Source organism: Osmia bicornis, chromosome 13 (assembly GCF_907164935.1).
Source record: "Osmia bicornis bicornis chromosome 13, iOsmBic2.1, whole genome shotgun sequence".
Taxonomy (NCBI): Eukaryota; Metazoa; Arthropoda; class Insecta; order Hymenoptera; family Megachilidae; genus Osmia; species Osmia bicornis.
In genome coordinates, this window is record NC_060228.1 from 1,564,422 (window position 1) to 1,585,794 (window position 21,373).

Genomic DNA, 21,373 nt, shown 5'->3' on the forward strand with positions numbered 1-21,373 from the left:
ATTTGCCGAAATTAGGAAAGAAATAGTAAAAGGCAATTTTTTAATTTTTTTATGTGAGCCTATAATGAAAATTTAAAATATGTCTTTCAAAATTTCATCGAGATCGGTCGATGCACTTAGGTGTTACAAGTAATTAAAATTTCCGATAATCGCGACTTTTCATCTAACAGAACTCGGAACTTGTAAGAACAAAACTAGTCACGTCAGTTTGTGGCCGCCACTGTACGTGTATCCAAACATAATTATCAATAATTTATAATTTTGTACATATTGCGTTATAGACTTGATACAAAACACAGCTATAAGTGTAGACAGTAAAGATTTATAATATATGCTTTGAAGAATGGGATCATTACTTCGTTTATTTTTAATTAATAATACTTCGTGTAATGCTCCGTCCCCAGCGGGTTAATAACCAAAACGCGATGTCAGAAAAATCAATGATTAAAAGCTCGTGATGGAGGCAAAAGATACAAACACAATAGAAACAATTGAAGCGTGAAAACAAGCAGCTCGTGGCCCAGTGAAATATTTCAAAGGATTTTTCCGTGGAATTGTGAGCAGAGGATTTCCGATCTACACGAGGTGGTAGAACCTGGAAGCGCATTTCTATTTCGTCGTATAAGCGCGTGATAAATTTGCCCTCGGCCAGTGGCACAACGCGCCGCGGCGTCGCTTGTTTTATGCTAGCTGGCCAGGAAGCTGGCCGGGTAATTCTGCAATGCGGTTCAACGTATCTATATCCACCTCCAAAAGTTTCTCTCTTTTCACCCTCGTCGAGAGTTGTCCTTCTCTCTTTTACCCCTCCTGTTTCTTTCCCATCACTTCTACGATCTTCCTGGCAACTATCTTCCCGCGATCATCCGTGGAATTGCAAACTGGCTATCAGAGGAGCGAAGTTTACTCGGAAAAATTTATGAGTCGCGTTAAGGGGCGTTCAACGCCGACTGAGTTTTTAATGACGAACTTTCGCGCCTGTATTTAGGTTACTCCAGCACGATCCGGGGCTCTTTTCATCTGTTTTAACTCTGTTGCATCTTTTAAGACGACCTTCGTTCCTGTCGTTGCACGTCGGTCAATTTAATTTTCTCTTCTCCGGATCGATAGAATTAGAAAGAATTAGAAAGAAACTTGTCTCCATCATAACGAAGTCTCCCAGTTATGCTCGTCAGTTTTCATTTCGTCGCATCTCTTTTTTTCCCCGCTGCACCGCGGTTGTATCCGTTCGCGTCTCAACCAACCAGCAAATGCGATGAAAGCAACTAGGAAACTGGAAAAAGATGCTGCTGGTAATTCAACTGGTTAAAATTGCAACCGACCGCATACCGCATGCAGATGAATTCACTCGTTCCTTCGTAGCGTTTCGAAAGGGAAACTCGTTGAAATCGTAAATACACCGTGAACGTACCTTTATGCGCAGTCGTAATAAATTACACAATTCTGGGCCGTCTTTTCATCGGCCACCAACTGCTTCCTCCTCGTTCCCCGACCGACCGAAACGGAAACTCCACCATCTTACCATTGCACTTCCTTTTTTTTTTTTCGTTTCTGCTGAATGGATTAGTCTGAAAGAAAAATATCTTTCTAAATTTCTTTAAGTTCATTTCTAATTTCGGTACGGTTGCGTTAAATTAAGGATGTTCCTCATACATTGTTATTGTAACCAGGAAGGAAGGGTTGTTATAAATTCGTAATTAAGACTTCCTAGTCCTAGTGGTTTGTGATGCATTGTACAACAGAGACATAGAAACATAGAACGGAGTCATGTATCTCAGACTTGGTTGTATGAAAGGTGGTATTGTAGCGCATAGTTTGATATTAATCCAGGGAAAACGAATTGTTAAACGGCTCTGCTAGTTTATATCTTCAAACTTCGACCTACGACGACCTACGATTCTTTAAAACAGAATACCTCGGTTTATCCCGAGAAGCTATGCAAATTAATTTACTAAGATATGTGCCTTTGTCGTTTTAAAACATTCAAATTTGCCGAAATCGGCAGATTTTATCTAAATCTGTAACGAAAATTTAAAATATGACATTTGTAAATTTAAGTATGTTACGTGAATGCTGAAAATTTCATCGAGATCGGTCAATGCACTTAGAAGTTCCAATTAATTAAAATTTCCGAAAACCGCGACATTTAATTACTTACAACTTCTAAGTGCATCGACCGATCTCGATGAAATTTTCAGCATACACATGACTTATTTGAATCTACCAAAGACGTATTTAAAATTTTCATTACAGGCTCACATAAAAAAGTTGAAAAATTACCCTTCGCTATTTTTTTGCACGATTTCAACAAATTGTAATTTTTTGAAACGACAAAGGCACATATCTTACAAATTAATTTGTATAGCTTCTCGAGAAATCCGAAGTCATTTGGTCCAATTTTAAACGAGGTATTCTGTTTTAAACGGTGAACGAATACTTTTGCGGCAGAGTGTATATGTATGTATGTATGTACCTACATCTCTCGATGATTCTACAATTTGACATTTTAATGTAGATTTTTGCAGGAGCATCGATGGTCTCGTTTTCAACGCGCGAGACTGTAGATACGCGCATTTTCCCGCTTTCAAACCGAATTCTCTTGAATTTTTTATCGAATGCTCGTAGGAACGCGATGCGTCATTTTATTTCGGACACGGCGCAGCGCTGATTCATTTTTGTCGCCACTCAAAACTGCAATCGAATTTTGATTAATCATAATCTACCAAAAAGAAATGAAAATAAAATTAAAGAAGTTTCAGATATTTGAGTGATGCACGATCGTTAGAACCTCGGTCGATAATCCTTGATCACTATCCACTTGACAATACATACTCGTTATTAATTACATGTCGCACGAATGCAGCAGCAGTGATTTTGATGGCACGTTTGTTACATTAATTGCACTTGAACAACTCAGCGTCCCTTCAAGTGTAAGCAATCATCGTTACGACCGACTGTTACACTCTCGTGAACATCTTTGGTGCAGAATCAAGAATCGAAAATCGTTTTGACGTATAATATAATAATAATTGCAGTCATTGCTCTTTAACACTAGAACTACCAAAGCAGTTAAAATGACTGGTTTCAAGTTTCTTATTTTAATTTATAAATTTTAACGAGGTATTTTTACTGAAATGTATGTTGGCTATTGTCGAGATAAAGAATGGATGTACATATCAAATTATGTTTCATCCCTTATCTATTTAATTTTCTATATTATTTTCAACATAAAAATTAGTGTCCATTAAACGTCGGTAGTTGTAGAGTTAAGTACTAAAAATGAAACAAAGAAATGTCTATTGACTTTGATTAAAAAATCTCGGTAGATAGGTTTCAGCAACCCTTTGGTAGTGGAGCATTTCAAGGGGTATCGGAATAAATTATATCGCCGGCTAGGATGAGAAAGCCGAAAGCCGGAAGCAGGTGGAGAGAAACCGCCCCCGGCTGCATTTTGTATGCATTCTGCTGCGAGCTGACCATGCTAAATTACACGCGAGCTCGTAATCCTTCCATATGTGCAGCTAACGTGCGAATTAGCGCTTCGTTTCGCGCGACCAGGCAATTTCTTTTGCGGCTACACCATCCTCCATATAAATAAATTAGCATCGGTTTCCTATTCTATTTCGCAGTCGCTAGATCTCTTGAGAGGATTCAAATTTTCCGACTGATTTCGTACGCGCTCGTCGACTGGATAAGCTCTGCTGCTCTTCCAAAGTAAAAAATTAAAAGCACCCAAAAGTCATTGAATTTTTCCTAAAAGTCTAGACACCTGGGGGATACTTACTGATATCCCCGATGCAACAGTTGCAGCGGTGCAATGTATGCGCTTGAGACGCAACTCACCGCGAAATTTGGCGGAAATTATTCAAGAAGCACCGTTTGTATCGCGTGCTCGACAACTGCATTAGAGCAGTAACGAAGCTCGGTAGTCGTAAAGGTGGCGGCAATAAAAGAAAGGGAAGGAAAAAAAGGGGTGGCTCGCACGCGTCGTGAAATAAATTACGTGGATGCACGCGCGAGACGACACTCGAACAGAAAGCACGTGCGTTGTAGCAGCCTTGTAATTACAGGCTGACTTTATAATTGAATTTTCGACGGTTTCAACAAGAATACTACCGTCTAGGGAAGTAATCCTTATTTTTACGATACTACCTTCCAGATGTTAGCTGATTTATTTTCAAATGAGCGAGATTCATCGGTGAGCTTTTTAGAAATTCATGATACATTAATAATGAATGGATACGCCGATATATGATCCTCTTCGTGAAAAGTTCCCACGAATCCGTATAAAATTCGGAACAAGTTTGTTATTCGACGGCGATGTATTCTCGTCGAAGGGCTTCTTCAAGTTCTGAGCTTGCTTTCTATGTACTTTGCCCAAGATAATCAAATTTTTCGAAGATGAGGTGCTCGCGATAAAATTATTTTTAGAATTTCAAGAATACTTTAAGCTTTCATTTTCTACCTATGTGTTGTAGAATTTTGTTCTTTGTTAATTTATTCAACTCTCGGATTAGTCGACGTAAGACGAGATTGAGTACGGTTAACTAAAATTATATTTAATAGAACAGAAATAACATATAAATATAAATAATAATAGTCGCCTTGTCATTCTAAATAAAACAAAACTATGTATCACAGAAATAATAGAGGATCGCAGATAATAATACAAAAGAAATATAATAAATGCCTTAACTTATATTCCATGGCTCCGCCTGCTAGGGTACGCTCTTTGATAATCGCTCCGATTTCCAATTGAATCGGTCCAGGACCCTTGAAGGAAAAGTCCAACTCTTTGTGGTGGCTTTACTGATTACGTGGATTCTGAATGATGTTTCCAATTTTCCTTGATAGATTTATTCGTAGATTGGACTCTACGATCAGTTTTTCGTACTCCTTCTTCAGTATCCCGGGCAAGACGAAGGCCGAGAGAGCCAAATTTCGGCCTTTTATATTATTGTAAACATACTCAGCACTGTCTAGAACTAGTCCCTCATATCTTACAGGGCGCGACATTCAAATCGTTGGTTCGTGCATATTCACATTTCGTTACAGTATTATAAAGAGTGACCCCAAATTTCGCCCATTTTTCCCACTCGAATTTCAAATCAAACTATGTGCCAATTAATTCAATATGATGGTACATTAATTTCAGAAAAAGTTTAAGTTGAGCATTGGGGTAGTTTTGGAGACACGGGAGGTCAAAGTGACTAAATTCTCACTATTTTCAATATTGTCCAAGCACTGTATACACAAAAAAATGTTTTTATAACGGGACCAATCGGGAGACATACTCTACCAGATGCAAAAGGTTTCGTTCCGATTGGTCATTCCGGTGATCGGTGAACATACATAAAAAAAAAAAATATACACATCGAATCGAGTATCCTCCTCCTTTTCGAAGTCGGATAAAAAAGGTCAATACTTCTTTTTCTTGGTTTTCTGACTCGTCCATTCCTGTTGTTTAGCATTTTAAGGGTTGTTTAATATTTAAAACTACCCTCAAAAACAAATGCAGATACGAAAGAATGTTTTAAACAAAAGTTGTTTGTTTTAAAATTCTGCATAAAAAATGTATCTCTCATTTTTTCGATAGGACTAATCATTCACTCGAAAATCGCAACTGAAGAGATATAGTTTCTGAAAATAACATTGCAATGTAAGCAGCGATTTTTTTTATATATGCATTTGATGTAGAGAATGATCTTGAGTATCTACTCAACTCAAACTTTTTCTGAGATTAATGTACCATCATATAGAATTGATTGGCGCATAGTTAGATTTGAAATTCGAGTGGGAAAAAATGGGCGAAAAAACGTGTTTCTGGGGTCACTCTTTATATTGCAAAGGAATCTAAGGCGGCAAAAATTGCCTTTGTAGAATAAACATTTAAACTCATTGTCAGACGTGAGAATAATAATCAGCTAGCTTTTTCGGTGAGATTATAGAGGCGATAGGTAAAGAAAGCAATTACTCAAGTGACGCGACGGCTGGAAATGCGACGTGGTATTTAATAAACGCGGAGCGGGAAAGTTGATGGAAAAATTAGAAATTACGTGGAACTCGAGCTAATAGTTGGTGCGATGGTGATTTAGCGCGTTGATTATTACCCGCGAAAAGAAGCCCGTAAATCATGGCCGCGTCTCGCGTGCGTTTATTGCGCGCCACTCAGGAATTTCAGCTCGAATTTAAGGACACGTCATCGACGGAAACGGGATAAAAAAAGGTACCCACCTACATTACCTAGTGATCGAAACCAAAAGAGAATTTGCCACTTACCCTTTAATTATTCTATATGGAAAATACATTTCGCAATTAACGATAATAATTGGAGCGTATCGATACGGTGCAAAGAGAAGTTCACAGTCGATGCAGGTGCAAACGCGGCTACTATATGAACGAATTACTCTAACGAAAAACAGAAATGAAAATGTGGGAAAAAATTTGGCTGAACCAGCGTGCCTACCTCTCTACTGGATGTTTGCTGAAATATTGAAATTTGTTTTGAATTCGAACGCCGTCGATTTACATTCACGAAGCTCGTTCCGGGCTAAAATTTTCTCTTTCTGCAACGGCGATCGATATGCGTTTATAACATCGGTTCCATCACGTGTACCTCCATAAAATTTTCGTATTTTTCCAGATTATATTTGCACACATTTCCTATGTAAATACATATGTATGTGTTTAAGTGATTCTTTGAAATTCGGTCTACAAATATGAGTTCTACAAAATTCATCAATGTAAAGTTTTTTATTCTACAGCAAATAGTTTCTAGATTAAACAACGTAGATCGAACGTTTATCCCAACTGTTACCTATATCTCATAAAAATTTCATTAAAGTCGTTGATTACTTGGTTCAGTGAGTACAGATAGTCACTGCTTGGTTAACATTCCTTGCCAGTATTTCTCCTTGCTCTTTTTTGCTAGGAGGATTCTCGGAAAACCTGTTGGTAAAGCAGAGAGGGAAGTTCGATCGAGAGTGCATTCAATTTCCCGCAATTTATGCTCGAACGTTCTCTGTTTACAGTGTGCTCGTTCAATCTTTTACATCTACCTCTGTTCAGATCGAAGGGCGAAAGAGGAAACTCCGTTCCTCTCATTTTTTTTTTCCAGCTTAATTATTCATGCGGTAATCCGCTTCCATTTTTCTTGCTCTACCATGCCCGCTTCCACTAAATTCGTGTGTAAACAGAGAATCAACGTTTGACACTTTTCAATGTGAAAGTGTTTTGCATCTTTCTCGAAACACCCGGTATATATCCGCATGATCGCATCGCTGTAAACGGGAATATAATTTTGTATAATCGCCTGGCAGAGTGGTAATCGGTGAAAATACGATTACGATTCATGAGAAAATTAAATCTCGAATTCGCTGAAAAGCTCGGTTAATTCGCATATTAATGGGATCGAATGATCGCGTTGCGGTCTCTATTTCCTATCTAATCCGTGATAACGTTAAATTTTCAACTGTTGGATCAGATTGCGAAGGCCTCGCTATAACGCAAACAAAGATACTGCGAACTGAAAAATTACCCTGAAGGATTGTTCGACGAACGGGGTCCAACCGAGTCTCCGGAAGCTTCAGCAAGGCTGAAAAGCACGAAGCAGCCCTTCCACCTATCACGTGACGATACGCATCGTTAAAATTCATAAGGCGACTCACCCATTCCCACTTTAGCACCCGACGGCCTGAACGAACCGCGCATCATATATTTATAGACGCCCTCCAATGCACACATGCACCTCAGACGCCTTATGCAACCCGGTCGATTTCGGCTCGCACTTACCCAAGGCTAAGTACAGTCCATACTTGAGAAACTAACCGACGGTCGCCGGAAACGTCTTAAACTTTGATAATGAACCACTTTAAAATAGGTGAAATGGATAAATAAGAAATTAGTCAAAATCAAATATCGTTTAATTTCTATTCTTACTCGATAATGAGATATGGCTGTTTCTTTTAATTCCCGACCGCAGTATTCGCATAGTCACCAAGTGTGAGAGTAGATTATACGATATCGAAGCGGGACGGCGTGGTGCGGCGTCGCGACGCGTCTGCGAGACGACGCGAGTGCACTCACGGTGCATGTTCACCTATGAATGTTGCATGCCTCGCATGCGTACACGCATGAAATGGATAGGAGGCACGCCGTGCTCCCTTGTCGTTTCTCGCTTGTCGGTACAGTGACAAATTGGCGGTGGATGCAGCAGGAGAACGGGCACCGGAAACGAATGAAAGTAAATCAAATTTGCCGCTGCGCCAGTAGAATTTCCCGAAATTTCCATCGAATCGATCTACACTCCCTTCTTGTGAAGACACTTGTTTCCTTCTCGAGAAGTGGATCCTTGTCTTGATCTGGGAAATGGGGTTGATTGTAGTTGGTCGTTGTTTCAGTAGATTTTTATTTGTAAAAGGAGTTGGTCCGAACGAGCTTCCGTTCTATTTTGAAGAAAGTAGAAAAACTTTGAGAAAGAAAGAAAAGAACCTTTCTTCTTAAGAAGTTAACAAATGCGCTAACTGCTTTTATTGATTCATTCCTAATGAAGTAATGTTTCAACGCTATCACGTAACCTACGATTATTTGAATTTTTTTTTATTCCGACCAAGTGTCACTATGTCCCGGTGAAATATGCTCCTCTTTAAAGCGATAATTATACCCCAGGGATCTCGATTAACGTAATTAGCAATCGCGACGCTGTGTGTATACAAAATGACTCAAAGATCCGTTCACTTATATTGCATTAACTTAATAATAACATAATATCAAAGTATTAAAGCAAGAATCAATTTCAGCAAACCTTCTTGTAATTGTATAAAGTAACAGGCAGATTTCTTCGGGTCCTGGCGTAATTTATACAAGACACAGAGGCTGATAAATAAAGCGTAGTCCGACTAAGCTGTTTGAACTTGGAAGAAAGAACGGTAAGATGTCGCCCGAGGGTGCTCAGAAAAAAAGAAGGAAAGAAAGAAGGTGACGGAAACTTTTCGGAAGTTACAAGCAGGTCAGCGTCGTTAATCATTCGTCGGCGGTTCTATAGGCGCATACATTATTCAGAAGCGTCCGGACGCCGACTATGCATAACTTTTGTCGATGTTCACGCGGCTGGTTTCTTGAGAACAGAGCTGAGAGCACGAACAACGTTTAATAATCCTTTCGACAGTGACGATCATTCTCCTTTATCTTCTCGTCCCGATGAACGTCAACAGATGTTTGCTTGATTTTAAACGCCGAAATGAAAATTTAACTTTACCCTGGGGGAAGGAGCACTTTTTACTTTTGAAATAGTAAATTTTATTCGAGGACGTTTAAATATTATCAGTTCGGTGTTTCGCTGGTCGAAACGTCACCGAGAGTTTCGAATTTGATATAAATTTTTGAGCGCGCGGTTCCTCTTTCCAAAAAAGAGCAAAAAAGAAGAAAGAAAGCTTTTATTGCCTGGCGACGCGTTTTTCGCATTCTTCCTTTTTCCCATTCTTTTTTTCTATTCAGCTCGATTCCGCGCGTTTCGGGCCAAGTTACAAAGCGCAAAGTTATCCGATGTTATTCGAGAGGCAAAGGCAGTGCACAGACCGATCGTGAAAAGAAAAGGTTGCGCGGGGTCGTTGCTGGACATTCGGCGAGATTGAAAATCGCCCACCACTGCAATGAAATATATCCTTTGCTTTCGACCTTCGACGTTTTGCTCACTGATCACGATCTACCCGCTCGGTTCTAATTTTCGTTAACTAATAAATCGATAGAAGAAACAGGAGTTAGGTACGCGTTGAATTAAGGGGGGACACTCAGTTAGAAGCATGAAAAGCAGATTTTTAAAGATTTTTGTAACTTAGAGGCTTATTTATTACATATTTAAGTTTCTACAAAATATTTTTGTTTCTTGAAAACATTTAAGAATGGCAGAGTTTCGGGACATTTTCCGCGGCGTGAGTTCCAAAACGGCAGGAATTGTAGCGTTCGCATCGTTCATCTGAAATATATGAAATTAATTTTTTTTATTAGTTAAGACTTGTAGTTTCTATTTAAACTAAAAGAATTCTATGAAATTTAAAAATTACAGAAATGGCAGGCTAAAAACCAAAAACGTGAAATTTTCACGTGAAAAACGTGAAAAAAAAGTACTTTGTTTTAATGATTTTCAAAATCAGTTTGGTTTAAATAGAAACTACAAGTCTTAACTACTAAAAAAAATTCATTTCGTATATTTCAGGTCACTACAGTTCCCGTCGTTTTGGAACTCACGCCACGGAAAATGTCCCGAAACCCCGCTATTCTTAAATATTTTCAAAAAACAAAAATATTTTGTAGAAACTTAAATATATAATAAATAAGCCTCTAAGTTACAAAAAGATTGAGCAATTGGTATTCTGTAAAAAAAATCTTTAAAAATCTGCTAAATTTCATGCTTCTAATTGAGTGTCCCCCCTTAAACCAAAAGAAGAGAGAGATCTATTAAAATTTCAGCATAAATCTTGCCGAAATAAACTTTGAACTTTTCATTTCGCGTTACTTTCATTTTTTCACGAGATAGAAAGTTCCAATGTCAGCGTATTCGACAACTGGCAAAGAAACGAGAAGAAGATGAAAACGATCATAATGAAAACGCGAGAAGAGGATGCGTAGTGGGCGGAGAAAGGCAGGTAGAAATAGAAAAATCATCTGAGAACGAGACGGAATAATCCGTAAATTTGGTGTTTATCGCGCTACGAGGTCCACGGGAACGCCGAGGAACGAAGCGCGAAAGAACAAAAATAAAAGCTAGGCCAGGGGTTGACGAGGAGTAGGACGCACGACGAAGAGGGTCGCGGAAAAGTGGATGCCAGCGGAAGAAAGTTAGAAAGAGAGAGTGTAAAACAACGAGAGCACCGCACTTCCCTGTATGTACGGTCGGGCGATAATTTACTAGCGTGTAGGTACGTCTGAAGGATCCGGTACGTGCCGGTCGAGTGGTCTTGCACAGTCGGGGGTGCTAAGTACGCCTACGTGTGCGTTCACGCACCCTACTGCACCCTCCTGCACCCACTGCTCTACCTAGGGTGTTCGGAAACTTCCAGGAATTATTTTCCTAACCGCTTTATTCATCAACAACATTTGCATGATTTTTTTTTTATGTAGAGGTGATCAGTGTTGTTATAATTAACGAGATATTCCCTTTTGAGCATTTGAGTCGTTTATTTTGAAATTGGGTTCCATTTTTTGTTATGTTACAAAATGTTTAAGGGTTTGCATTTCAATAAATTTAAAAATATTGGTAAGCAATAATAGACAACTTTTTTGTATTTTGTGGTGTTAAGTAACGTTTTTATTATTCAGTAATGTTTATCTGTACTGGATAATAAAATTAAGGTTTTATTATACATAAATGGACTTACTTCACTTTCAAAGTTAATGAATTATTGTAATCGTTAATTAAATGAGTCTTATTTCAGTTGATTCAGCGTTCTTTTAATAATAGAACCAAGTATTATGTAATTTTATATAAATATTTATTCATTTGATGAAAAGTAAAACAAAGAAAATAGTTTTTTTAATATTACAGTAGAAAAAACAATTTATTTTTATTAAGAATTCCAATAAAATTATACATTTTCGTTAACAATTTTTAATACTTTATGTGTATATTTTGAGTTTTATTTAGGATTTACCATTTTAAAATATTCATGATGAACGAAGGGTATCTATGGTAATGAATCTATATTTGTCTAATGTAATTGTCATAATTTTTTCATATAAAGAGGATAATTTTATATTTTCGAAATTACTTATTGTTCCTCGTTGTGATGATAAATCGAAAAATTGAAATTCCATTCATTCCATCGACATTTTGTGTAACATTTTATATGGCTCAGTCTTTAAAAATCTGATCCAGCATATATTTAATCTTTTTATTTTAAAACCGCCTCTTCCAGAGGTTGGTTAGAAAAAATATCTTCTCGTTTCCTGTCATGAATTTCAGTCATGTATTAAAAATTGATTATGTTTTCGACAAGTTTGTATTACTTATAGCAATCCTGGGAGATGTAAAAGAAATTGGTTTCCCAGACTTGCACCATTTTCAAAATAAACATCTTTGCAATACCGTTAATCCCCAAAATTTTTTTCAAACATAGACTTGCTCCACCCTCAAAATAAACGGCTCATTTATTCGAAGATAAAATCATAGGTTGTTTGTTTATAAATCGTAGTTCTACTCTCGGCACGATGTAAATTATACTAGCAAATTGGCAAATGGGTGTCAGGCCATTCCTGAACTTCGTTTCCTGTCGAAACGAAACTCGTGCGGATGCAATTTGAACGTTGGCCAGGCTCGTGTGTCTTCTCTCTGTGGCTCGGTGGCGAGATTAAATTCCGTGCATTGAGAACGAGACTTTCTCTAACGTTGATTACCATACGCGAGAAGAAACTCGTCACTTTCTCCGCTGATGCTGCTTTGATTGCTCTAATAACCATACCTACCATGTACCGTTGATTTGAATTAAACAGAATCGCTTCTTATCCGACATTGATTAACTCTGGAACGACGTTTTCTTGCTCGCTGTTGAATTATTCATCCATTCTTTCTCAGGATTCAACAAAGAGTTACGTAGGTTTTGAGAGGCAATATAACAGAACGGTTCGGCTTAATGCACTGGATTAACTTTAAGATGGCATTGACAAATCTTAGATTCATGATAATAGGAATATTACAATTATATGATAATACAGTGTCTGTCATTGTTCTGTTAAAGAAAAGAAACGAAATGAAGAAAATAATTGAAGGCTTTGCGCCAAGAAGGAGGCAACTCCAGTTTTTGCACATTTTTTATATTCAATTTGATATAGAAAAATGTGATATTTCACTTGGTGTAAAAAGGAATTGATAACAATGAATAATCTTCATCCAACATACAAAAACTCCTGATCATTAAAAGTTGCAAAATATAACGACGTGTTAGAACTAGCAAAAAAATACGTTGCAGAAAATGAGATATGAGAAACCGGAAAATTTCACATCAGCCGATCTTGACGGTACAGAGAGTGAATTATTTGAAGATAATTCCACTTTATAAACTCCGAAAATGATCATTTTTAATTAACCATTAATCCATTAAAACCATTAAAATTACCATTAACCATTATAGTAATGATTATAATAAATCATAACCCCTTTTTAAATTTCTTTAGGGAATACTTACTATTCTGTTTCTATTTTCGCTACAAAAAAGAGGTAGCTCTAATATTAAAAATTGTATTTGTTGAACAATAAGAAACGTATAGATTTATAAGTTGACTATAAATTTATAGCACAGTTGAAACAGTACTTAATTTTTAATTGGATTTTTTTTATGTACTCAAATTATGTACTCAAATTATTACAAGTAATTTCTTTAGACTTTATAGGAAATGGCACCTACTTCCTTGACACGGTGATGGTAGCTTGCAACAATTTAAAAAGATAATTTGAATTAATTGATTAAATTTATGATTTATAAATTGAAAAATTTTTTAATTTGAGATGTAGGAATATTAGCAATAAATTTTTTTAAATTTTAATAAATTTGGAAGATTTTTAGATTTTTTCCCTTTCCTCAGATTGATAATCAATTAGATTCAGACGTTATAAGTATTAATCAGGATTAGGTTTACCGATAGTGTGATTATCTCATCGATGAATCCCGCGGGAAGATCGGAACAACAAATAGAAGAGCAACGGGAGCGACCAGCTACCGCCCCCGCTATAAATACACCGGATGCGGCTTAAAGCTGCCATGCCGGAACTCGGTATAAACGCGAAGAGAATATGTGTGTGTTGCTTCTGCTTTCGATGTGCGGCCAGACCACACGACGCTTGTTCCTTGAACAGACTGCATTCCGGATAGCTGTCAGTGACACACTACTAGCGAAAATCGTCGTCGCCAGCAGACGAAACCATAATTTCATTGGACATCGGCTGGAAAGGTGCTTTAAGCCAGCTTCGCGATAGATTTCGCGGGAAACCGCTGATCATCCGTCTCTCCAAGAAACTAACATGCTCACTGTTTGCTTGTATTATACGAACAAATGAACACTATTTTTGTTAAAGTACGAAATTCTGAAATTATTTAAAAGCGTTCCACAAGGAAAAGGGTTTCGAGGAGTCGTCGTAATTGATTCGCAGAATCAAGAATCTCTGGTAATGGATAGGTACACCGATATTCAAAGTTACCAAGTTCCTACGAATGCGTATAAAATTCGAAACAAGTTTGTTACTCGATAATGATGTATTCCCGTTGGAAGGCTTCTTCCACTTCCATTTTCAGATGAAATGTTCGAGAATGGTAAAATCGCAAGAGGAATAAATAAAAAATTGACCGCAACTAAATAAATATTGCCTCTCTCGAGAAAAGAGGAGAAACAGAATTGCAGGAAAAGCTTGATTTATCATCCACCATCGCAGCCCCTCTTTTCGTTCATCTTGGAAGTTGTCGCTTTTATTTCACCTTTGGTTTCGTATTTCCTTTTGCCTCGTTTGCCCTCTAATTCGTGGAGAGCGAGAGCCACGGTACCGTGTGTGCCATTAACCCAAATAATTCCTAGGAACGTAGCTTTCGTCCTCACCGAATTCCCACCCTCTCTTTCATGTTCTTCTCCTCGACCTTTTCTCATGTTCTCCTCCTTTCTTGCTGCGCAATTAGATCGCTGGATTTTTTCTAAAGTACAGACTGAACTGAAAACCGTATCAAGGGGCAGGGCTGTTCTCTACTGCACCCTTTTGATCTATATAATTTTTCTAATGATCGTTTTCACGATTTGGATTACTGTATCAGATATACGAGCCGTTTATTTTGAAAATGGGGCAAGTCCACTTTTGGATTTTTTGGTGTTAGATAATGTAAGTTTATTATCTAATAATGTTCATCAGTATTGGCTAAAAAAATGAAAATTTTATAATATCGAAGTGGACTTGCTTCACTTTCAAAATTAATGAATTATTGTAATCGTTAATTAAATAGATAACATTTCAATTGAATCAATCTTGTTTCAATAATGAAAATAACATATCGTGTAATTTCATATGAATATTCATTTCATCAAAACAAAGAAAACAGTTATTTTAATATTAAATTATATTAAACATAATAATATAAAACAATTTATTTTTATTCAGAATTCCAATGAAATTATACCTTTTCTTGAATAATTTTCATTATTTTATATGTATATTGTAAGTTTTATTTAAGATTTAACATTTTAAAATATTCATGAGCACTGGGAGGTACATATAGTAATAAATCCATCATGTCTTTATATTGTCTGATGTAATTAACCTAGTTCTCTCATATAAAGAAGGTAATTTTATATTTCCGAAATTACTTGCTTTCCCTACATTGTATGAATGCAGTGTATTCTACTCCTACATGTATGTACGCTATTTGAATTGAATGGGGAATACCCGAATATTAAACAATTTATCGTTTTTCACATTATTGCTGAATTTTACTGTAATATATTCGGCTAAAAATAATTTCAGCGTGTGATGTACTTGCTCCACTTTCAAACTAAACAATCTTTGTAATATCGTTAATCACCAAAACTTCCATTATTCAAAAATTAGGGAGTTATAATTACTTTTATTACAGATTGTTTACGGATAAAAATATCATATGAAGTTCTATCTATTGTTATTATTATCTTCATTTTTTCAAAAGTGGACTTCCCCCACTTTTAAAATGAATGGTTCATATGTAAGTTCGTGACTTTATTATTTACAAGTCCTGCTGTACGGGGGGGGAGTAAAGGCGTTTCGTCTCAGGATAGTCTGTCGGATTCATCAGTGAGGCTGACGACAGATGATCCCTGCCCCAGCACCTATAACACCGCTTTTCGGAACTCCTATTGTATTATATATCTGAATCCCATGCCGGGCGACCGCCAGCGAGAACAGACCACAATGCCACCGCCGCCTGGCGGTCTCCGATCCGAACTAAGAGCGTTCGAGGACACTCACCGCCCTCCCTTTCCACTAAACGCCTACAATTCTTATTTTCTCCAATAACATTGTTACCATTAATTGTTTCAGGAGTGCTTGCCACGATTCCTGGACCCAACTACGACTGTCGCCAATGTTCGGTTGTATATGTCCAAACATTCGCATGAAGAGACGTTGCGACAAGATCTTCTCCACGGTGAATCACAATCCGTGCGTTGGTGAGTATGAAAATCCATCAAATCGTAAGCGTCTTCTTTTTTTTCTCTATATCTATCTCTATGTATACGTACGTACACGTGGTATTATTACATATATAATACAGGCATACATCGCGTACACACGAGAACGTTTTGTTTGTCTCAAAACGCTTTTCAATTTTTTTATTATTTCATGTCGTTGTGCGAGTTGTTCTCGCGAGCCAAAACACACATACACACATACACACCTCATTTTGTGATCTTGAATGAACTGAGTATATCGTACGTTGATTAACCGTATCAATTAGCGCACCCTGTTGAAAGAAGATTGTTGGTGTTGTGAAGTAACGTGTGTGTATTTTTTGGATATGAATTCTACAGAGTATCTCTTTTCATTTATTTTTCGTCCGTTTCGTTACGAGGCTCGATTGCCCGACCTTTGTGTAATTATTTGTCTGTATCTTTGCCAGCGAGTAACTTTTTAGTTTTTATATTATATATATATATATTTTTTAATCATTTTGGTCAATGTGCGTGAGCTCTTACGAAACAAACCTGTCGATCTTGGATGCACATTATCAAGAATCTTCAATCTCCTAGAATCGATCACCATCTCGATCACGCTCATGATCGCGATCACGATCAGAGATAAAGGGAGATGTGTTTCCACGGACGAGCCGATGAAAGGAGGCTCTGAAAGTAGTTTGGTCGAGTATCATTAGGCTCGAAGGAAGCGGAACGTATGGAAGGGATGTTGGTCGAAGGGAACGAGATTTCAGTGAAATTAAGGTCGAGCCTGCCACGCGATGAAATCCTTATCTACATCTCGATACCGTTGGCCTTTGGTTAATTAAGGAGAAAGGAGCTTATCCAAAGGAGGCTATAACGTCGTCCCAGCAGCTTTAAACACCGCGGTATCGCTGAAAGTAATTGCTCCGTCGAGCTCGTACCTTTCCTTCGACATCGATACCGGGGAAAAAATAACGGCACCGGAAGCGATAACCACAGTTAGGTAACCATGGATGGGTTTATTTACGACCTACGACAAACCACCAATATTTTCACCGTTTTTCCTATCTCCCCTTATCAGTCAGATTCTTTTCGACACAAATGAACCCTTTCGTTACATAGTCCATTATCATTTGTTCGTTCAAGATCGACAGAGTTTGTACGCCGTGAAAAGTGAAAAGGTTTACATTTATGAAGGCATTTCGCGCCGTTACGTAAGTACACCACACGAGACGCATGTGCGACATGCAAGCGTTTGTTTTCTTTCTTTTCGATGTACGTTTGGCCGAGTAAACTGATTTATCGTTGCTGGCTAAATACGAGTAATCGTAACAGATGCGTCATCGACATCGACTTTGACTTTCTACATTTCAGCTTGCGTGCCGTCGCTCGAACAGATTCATATTGCATTTCATAAGTACCATACGCGTAAAAAGAAAAATAAAGAAATGAAAAAATGGAGGGTAAGCGTGTTCTCAGGATCGTTTACGCGTCGATCGATCATTCCCAGGTATCATCATCGCGCATTTCGATCAGCATTCAGAAAACAATTCGAACGATGAAAAAGTAACGAATGTCTTGCGTTAAGGAAGCTTTCTAGCGATTCCAAACCGAAGCTGCGACACGTTCGATTCGTAGACCGTTCTCGGAACCGACCTCGTACAATCGTTTGCGAAAGCAATTTGAGCCTTTGGTCGAGGCGAACAGCAAGAGGAACGGAAACGATGATCCTGGACGCGTTGCCTAAATAAGATCCCAGCCGAGTCAACGAAGCAGCTAGAGATAATTCGAAAGAGGCCTGGGACCGATCTCGAAATCTTCGAACATCAAGGAACGTCTGCACGAGAGCACCAGCACCCCCTAAGTACGCATTCCGCTCGAAGGATTTGCGTTTTCACATTCTTAGTCCTAATTTTAGAGAACAATCAAGCTTTTGGATTTACTATTTACAGGATGTTTCGAACGAAAGAAAGAAAGAAAGCAATCAATCCTTTGATAGGTAACAGTCCAATAATATCGAATTAGGATGAAACGTTCGGATTTCACGTAACCGTCAATAAACAGGAACGTTGTAGAAAGTATAGAAACGTGCATTTTCTTTGAGACGTCCTGTATATTTGCAAGATTCAATCTGAAGGCGTTCTTTTCACTCGGTTCGGTTTGCGTTCCCTCTGATCGTTTCTGATCGAACTGGGTCAACACGAAAGCTTTCCCTCGCGAACGCCTGAATCTATCGAGAGGAACACGCGAGGCGCAAAGAGGCCGTTAAAAATTAGCATACCTTCTCTTCTTTCATACCTCTATCGCGACGCGGCCAAGCGCGACCCGGCGCGCGGCGTGTCGTTACGATTATTATTGCCGTTCCTTCGGCGACCGAGTTTTTTTCTCTTTCGCGTTTCGCGTCGAGTTACCCAGTTGGTCAGGTTAACTAATCGACCGCCGAGTTTACTCGTTTACGAAGAAAAGAAATATTCGAAAACCTTCGGGCGAGAATGCAAGAAGATTGCGCACCGCATGCTCTGTACTTTTGCATGACAATACTTTCTTTTGAGGCCACGTAGGCCGTGCACGTTCTCAGCCTGCATGCCTATGTCTTTTTCTACTTACTTCTATCTGAAATGTGCATGCGTCGATTAATTCGTCTACTACAACTTTCTACTCTCTCTCACTCGTCCCTTTCTTCCCCTGGTCCTCTTTCGAACTTCTAAACGAATCATTTCCATAAATTTTCATCAAATTCTTTCGTTCGTTTAACAAATTTGCTCCGAGAAAATTACTCCAACGAATAGTTATGAGAATCGAAAATTTATACCTGTGCACATCAAATGAAATAATATCGATGATTCTTAATTGCAACAAACACAATTTTCCGATTATAGCATGTAACATTTCAATGGCCTTTTTGCAAATGTCAAGGGCAGCAAGGGTTTTCCATGACATTATCCGCCCTTTAAACTTTCACCGATCAATGTTTTCAAACAAGTTTATTATCAAGTAGCTGACGTGAAAAGAGAATCAGTTATAGGGGTGTATTTTTTCGGGTTACCGATGCAACCCAATGTAATCGCGTTAGAACGAAGCTGATATTTTATTTTTACGCGTCTGTGGACTCGGAGCGAGGACCACCATGGCGAAAATTCGAGGGAAAAGGATAGGGGAGAAGTCAGAGAGCCGAGGTTAAACGAACCAAGTCGTAATCGGAATCGACGGTTGAGCTCGGTTTGCGCGGCCTGCGCGGCTCCAAGACTTCTTTTCGCATTCCCTGGAGTTCTTTCGAGGCTCTGTGGAGCGCCAAATGTCTAAGCAAACGCTTTCTTCGCGAGAGAGACGATCCTCCAGAGAGAAGTCTCGTCTTTTTTAACCGGCCACGAGCTTTGATTGGCTTCTCGAGCAGCTGGGCCACGATAATAGTTCCCAGAAGAGCTTAACGCTGGAGTAATTTGCGGATTAACGCGAGGAAGCTGATTTTCTTTTTGCAAAGATACCTACCGCTTTTACAATGATTTTGAATTATTTACCAAATTACCAAAGAATTTTAAGCCGAAATATGAAAATTCACTTCGCACACCTTGATCATCGATTCGTTACCACTTATCCAACTCTCGTGAACAAATTTCTATGTACAACACGAGTTGCAAACTTCTCTGTATGCAGCTAATTTGTTCAACGAACATAGTTGAAACTCAGAAAGCGTCGTTTTGCGACGTGATTCGGTGTTTCGTAAAATTGCTTCACTCGCCACTTTCACCAGCAACAGCAACAGCAGCAACATCGTCGCAACCACTATCCACAAACCATCGTCACCATCACCATCACCGTCACCGTCACCGTCCAAAAATCACAACCACGAGAGTAGCACGTACCACGCGAACCCTGTCTCCGTGCACGTGTACCAACAACGATCACGCACCCCACTCACCCCGTTCTCGTCCGCGTCTCTGCTTCTCTGTTACAGAGTTCCTGCCCTCCTCTACCTCCGTTGACCTGTCGGGCACGGACTCGGCCCTGTATCCGTTCGACCCGCAGCAGGAGAGCTACCAGGAGATCTGGTTACCGGCCACCAGTATGTACCCCTATTTTCTGTTCCCCGGGACCGCGCGCACCTCGTACTACGACCACGAGAGCACGTACGACGTCCAGGATCCGGGACAGAGGCATCAGCACGGCCATCGTCATCAGCATGGTCGTCATCAAGAAGCACCGGAATTACCTGGCAGGCCAGGCGTGCTCGTGGTCGAGGCGTACGATCCTCGTGCCGATCCTGAAGACCGGCAAGAGGCTCGTGCTGGTACCGACGACGAGCAACGTTCTGTGTACAGGCAGAAAGATACGGATGATCGATCAATGGAAGGACCTGGAAGCTTCTATGATCGCGGCTCTTCTTCTTCCTCTTCTTCTTCTTCTTCTTCTTCTTCTTCTTCTTCTTCTTTCTCCTCTTCTTCTTCTTCTTCTTCTTCTTCTTCTTCTTCTTCGTCCACATTATCCAAGCATGATCGTGCCACCAGCACAGTGCACCTGCAGCCAAGGCACTCCCAAAGCGAGCATGATGCGCACCTGCACCATCATCACCATCACCAGCACCACCCTGCACCACCTGCACCACCGTCCGCCGCGACGTCGTCGTCCTCGTCTTCTTCGTCTTGGTCGTTGTCATCGTCGTCGTCGTCGTGGTCGAGTTATCCGCCATCGGCTCGTCCAACGCCTACCGTGGACGAGACCAAACGAATCGACAGGCCTGACTTTGTGCAGCCGAAGAAATTCGCACCGAGGCCAACCTACGAACACCGGGCGATCATCGATCGCGCCGACGACGACCTCGACGATCTCGAGTTCAGGATCGGCGCGCTGCCAGTCGACCGGCTCTTCGATCTCCGACAGGCCTTCGAAGGGTTCGTCGACCAAGGTTCGTACACCGATGTCGGTCGTGTGATCAGACACACAACCCGTCGATCGCAGCTCTTCTCGGATCTAGGATTCATCGACTTCGTTCACTTCGACGCTAAAACAGCAAGTCGATTGATCTCTTCACCTCTTCTGTGATACACTAATGTTGCTTACTAATAGTTTACAGTATCTTCTCTCGGATAGCCGTCTTTGTATCAACTTTCCGATCGACGACTTGCTGTTTTCAAATGAACTACACCGATACCAAGCGATACTTGAGCGTTCGTAGAGTGCAGCTGGTATCGAGCGAGGAATGTATCGGCAACGTTCTCAC

The 21,373-nt window shown here is 39.4% G+C and overlaps 1 protein-coding gene across 4 annotated transcripts in view; it reads left to right on the plus strand.

Moving 5' to 3' along the window:
* LOC114871774 overlaps nucleotides 1–21,373 on the plus strand; it is a 251,681-nt gene that overhangs the window by 181,906 nt on the left and 48,402 nt on the right. The window contains exons 5-6 of one of the 4 annotated variants that reach the window (XM_029178110.2): nucleotides 16,040–16,167; nucleotides 20,111–21,058. In XM_029178110.2, the coding sequence (XP_029033943.2) occupies nucleotides 16,040–16,167; nucleotides 20,111–21,058 (1,076 nt within the window). Of the gene's footprint in view, nucleotides 1–16,039; nucleotides 16,168–17,743; nucleotides 18,751–20,110; nucleotides 21,059–21,373 lie in introns of those variants that run through there. The other 3 variants (XM_029178111.2, XM_046288394.1, XM_029178112.2) reach the window with 3 other exon arrangements.